The sequence below is a fragment of the Myotis davidii genome, unplaced genomic scaffold (assembly GCF_000327345.1).
Source record: "Myotis davidii unplaced genomic scaffold, ASM32734v1 scaffold668, whole genome shotgun sequence".
Classification (NCBI taxonomy): Eukaryota; Metazoa; Chordata; class Mammalia; order Chiroptera; family Vespertilionidae; genus Myotis; species Myotis davidii.
In genome coordinates this window covers 504,723-507,819 of record NW_006299394.1, presented here as the reverse complement: position 1 = coordinate 507,819, position 3,097 = coordinate 504,723, and the positions used below count along the sequence as shown (strand labels likewise).

General features: G+C 57.7%; 1 protein-coding gene across 1 annotated transcript in view; it reads right to left on the bottom strand.

The window, feature by feature from the left end:
• Positions 1-564, bottom strand: part of LMX1A (LIM homeobox transcription factor 1, alpha) — a 117,293-nt gene extending 116,729 nt beyond the window's left edge. The window contains exon 1 of the mRNA XM_015571295.1: positions 470-564. Within this exon, the coding sequence (XP_015426781.1) occupies positions 470-564 (95 nt within the window). The remainder of the gene's footprint in view (positions 1-469) is intronic.
• Positions 565-3,097: the final 2,533 nt, after the last annotated feature.

The following is a 3,097-nucleotide window of genomic DNA, read 5'->3' as shown; positions in this document are numbered from 1 at the left end:
GGCCTCTGCCGGGCGCGCCTCCCCGCCCTGGAGACCTCCCGGCCGCCAAGTTTCCTCCCTCCACGCGTAATCGCCTCCTCGGGACGCGCGGGCCTGCACTGGGCTCCCCGCGCCACCGGTTCCGCGGGCCGAACGCCGCCGCAATGAGAAAGCTGCACAGCCCTCATCCCGGCCTCGGCGTGGAGGCCACTTGCAGCGTGGTTTCCACCCATGCCCTCCCAGCTCTCCAAGCCCCATCTGGTCACCCGGAGGGCCCCTCGAGTTCCGAAGTTGGGCTCGAATCCCGCTCACCTACTGGGGAAGGGTGTGCAGATGCCACAGGACCCATGAGGACGCCTGGATTAGGCTCCTGGGCAACCCAGGGGGGTCTAACTCGGACCAGGAGCCTGCAGTGACACAGAAGGAGCAGGAAGTCAAAGGGGGTGTCCCCAAGAGGGAAGCAAAATATCTGGGGGCACGCACCCCTAACCTCAGAAACTGGGTCTTAATGGTCTGTGTATCCCGGAGGCCAGCATGGTGCTGGGCCCAAGTGGACAGTCCGTAAAGCATGAAGCTGGCTAACATTTCGCCAGCATTTTTTTGTGCTGAGCTTGGTTAACTCATTTAATCTCCATAACAACCCTATGAGGTGAAGTTATTACTCCAGTCATCACAGGTGAGGACAGCAGGGCTGGGGGTGCACCTGAGAGCCCCAGGAAGGTCCAGCTCCCTGGGCTTCCCCAGGCTGAAGGGACTGCATCAGAACCAGAACCGCCAGGCACCGTGGCACAGAACCTGAGCAGGCGAGATGCCACTCAGCACACATGCTCTGTTCCCTTCTCTGAAGGGCCCAGGGATGGTGACCCTGCTGGCCACTGCAAGTGCCTCCTGCCAGCAGACATGCCAAGCACACATATGACTTCCGAGGAACTGGAAAAGGTCGAAGAACTGAAGGCTTCACATTGGCGTGCGGCTTCTGCCTTCAGCTCCTTTCACTACAGGATGCTGCTCAATCTCCCCAACAAACCTGACATGGGCAGCACCGTCATCCTTTCCTGTGAGTCTTTGGGGCTTAGCGGGGCCTGGAGAGTTCTCTGAGGTGCCCAGGTGGCTAGTGGCATGTCCCTGGCACCTGTCCTTGGTGCTTCCTGCCACCCCAGGAAGAGTGGGGTGTGGAGAAAACATGAGGTTCTCTTTGGATAACGTATGAAATGTAAGTGAGACAAGGAAGAGCACGGCGAGGGGCACATGCCAGCATAAGGAATATGTGTCAGTGCCCCCAGAGTGTGGGATTCCCCGCAGGTCCCGCACGGATGAAACACGTGGGACTGGTGGTGGGATGTCCCCTGTCCATCGCCGGTGTTCGGTGAAGTGTCCTTCCCCTGCTGGTGGGCCTCGGGCGCCCGCAGGACGAGACTGTCGCAGTCACGCCATGAACCCCAGGTTCTTGTGCAGGGCCAGGCGCGGATATGACACTGTCTGTTTCACTGCTGCGTGCGGGATGCTCCCTGCAGTGGGGGAGCTGCCAGAAAGGTGAGAGCACCCTGAGAACACGCTGGGTCCAGAACCAAATCAAAGGGGCTGAGCTCCATTCTCAGCTCTGCTCTCCAGTCAGGGGCCACCACGTCCCCTGGACAACAGTACTTCCTCCTGGCATGAAGGGGCTACACTCGATGGTCTGTAAGGCCCTCATAGTCGGAGTTTGTGAAATCAAACTGGCTGTGAGCGGAGAGGGGGTGGGAGAGATGAGGGGGCAGGGAAACCAGCAGGTCCTTGTCAGGCGATGCGCAGGATCTGTCCAGGTGCAGACTGGCTGACGGGTCTAAGTGATGTGTCTGAACCGAGAAAGGTTTCTCTTTTGTGGTGCATTTGACCTCTCCCAGTGTATTGGGGATGCTCGGTGCCACCCCTGCCCACATCCTTTCCCTTTGGTCTCAGCCAACTCTGTGACGTGGGTGGGTGGGCAGGCACCGTCCCCTGTGCAGAAGGCCCTCCTGAGCGGGCCTGGTGGTTTTCCACCATAAACTCAGACACTGTCGTTGTACCCTTTTGATGACATGGGAGGGGACTGGAAAGGTTCCCCCAGGTCACAAGGGGACCCGTATGTGCAGCCTGGTCGTGGAGCCACCCCTTTCTGTGGCAGAAAACATGGAGGCGAGGCGACACTACTAGCCCTGAGGGCTCCTGTGGCTGACATTCAGGGAGAGACCAATGCTGGGGGGAGGCCGCAGATGGAGAGACAGCAGCACGGTTTTTACTTTCCCTTTCTTGCTCTCATTTCTGTGTTTTATTAAGGGGAAATTGTGTTACTTGTTTTAAAAAAAAATGTCAAAGTGCATTTCAAGTGAGAGGGAAATAACCAGACCTGTGACACGCCTCCCGTGGCGTGGCCTCCCGTGGCGTGGCCCTCCGGTGGTGGCCAGGGACTGGAGTGGGGGCACACAGGAACTCAGACTCGCCTGACCTCTGGGCTCTTGGCCAAAGGCCCTGGTCCTCATGGGCAGTCAGACCTCTCAAAGGAGCTGGAGGTCCAGTGCCTCCACTCCTCCTGGGGGCAGGGGTATCCCAAAGCAGCTTCCGGAAGAGGAGGAAGTCAGGCAAATGTGGGTCTCCCGCCAACAGGGCCAAGGTGGCCCAGGCACAGAGGATGCTGGGCCAGGCCCACCAAAGCGCCCTTTAAAGCGCCGTAGATGGGTCTTGTAGGAGGATCATCTACCCGCCCACTCATCTCCCGGTTGGACTGTGAGTTCCTTCAGAGAAGGGCCGGCGTCAAGTTCACCTGTTTCACCTGTGCCGGGCACACCAGAGAGAGGCAAGGAATACCTGATGACTAAGTAGAGAATGCCCTGAATTTCAGTCTGTCATGGGGTATGATGGACAGAGAGAGATCTGAGTTCAAATCCAGGATTAGCCAAAGAATATATATGCATAACTCATAGACACAGACAATAGTATGGTGATGGCCGGAGGGAAGGGGGCTCAGGGGCCTGGTGAGGCAGGCAAAGGGGGGGGTGCGGGTATCTGTAACAGTGTCAATAATTTCTTAAAATCTCATTTGTAAACTGTCTATCTTGAATCACTCAACCTCCCCAGCTCCAGGTTGCTTATATGTACAAGA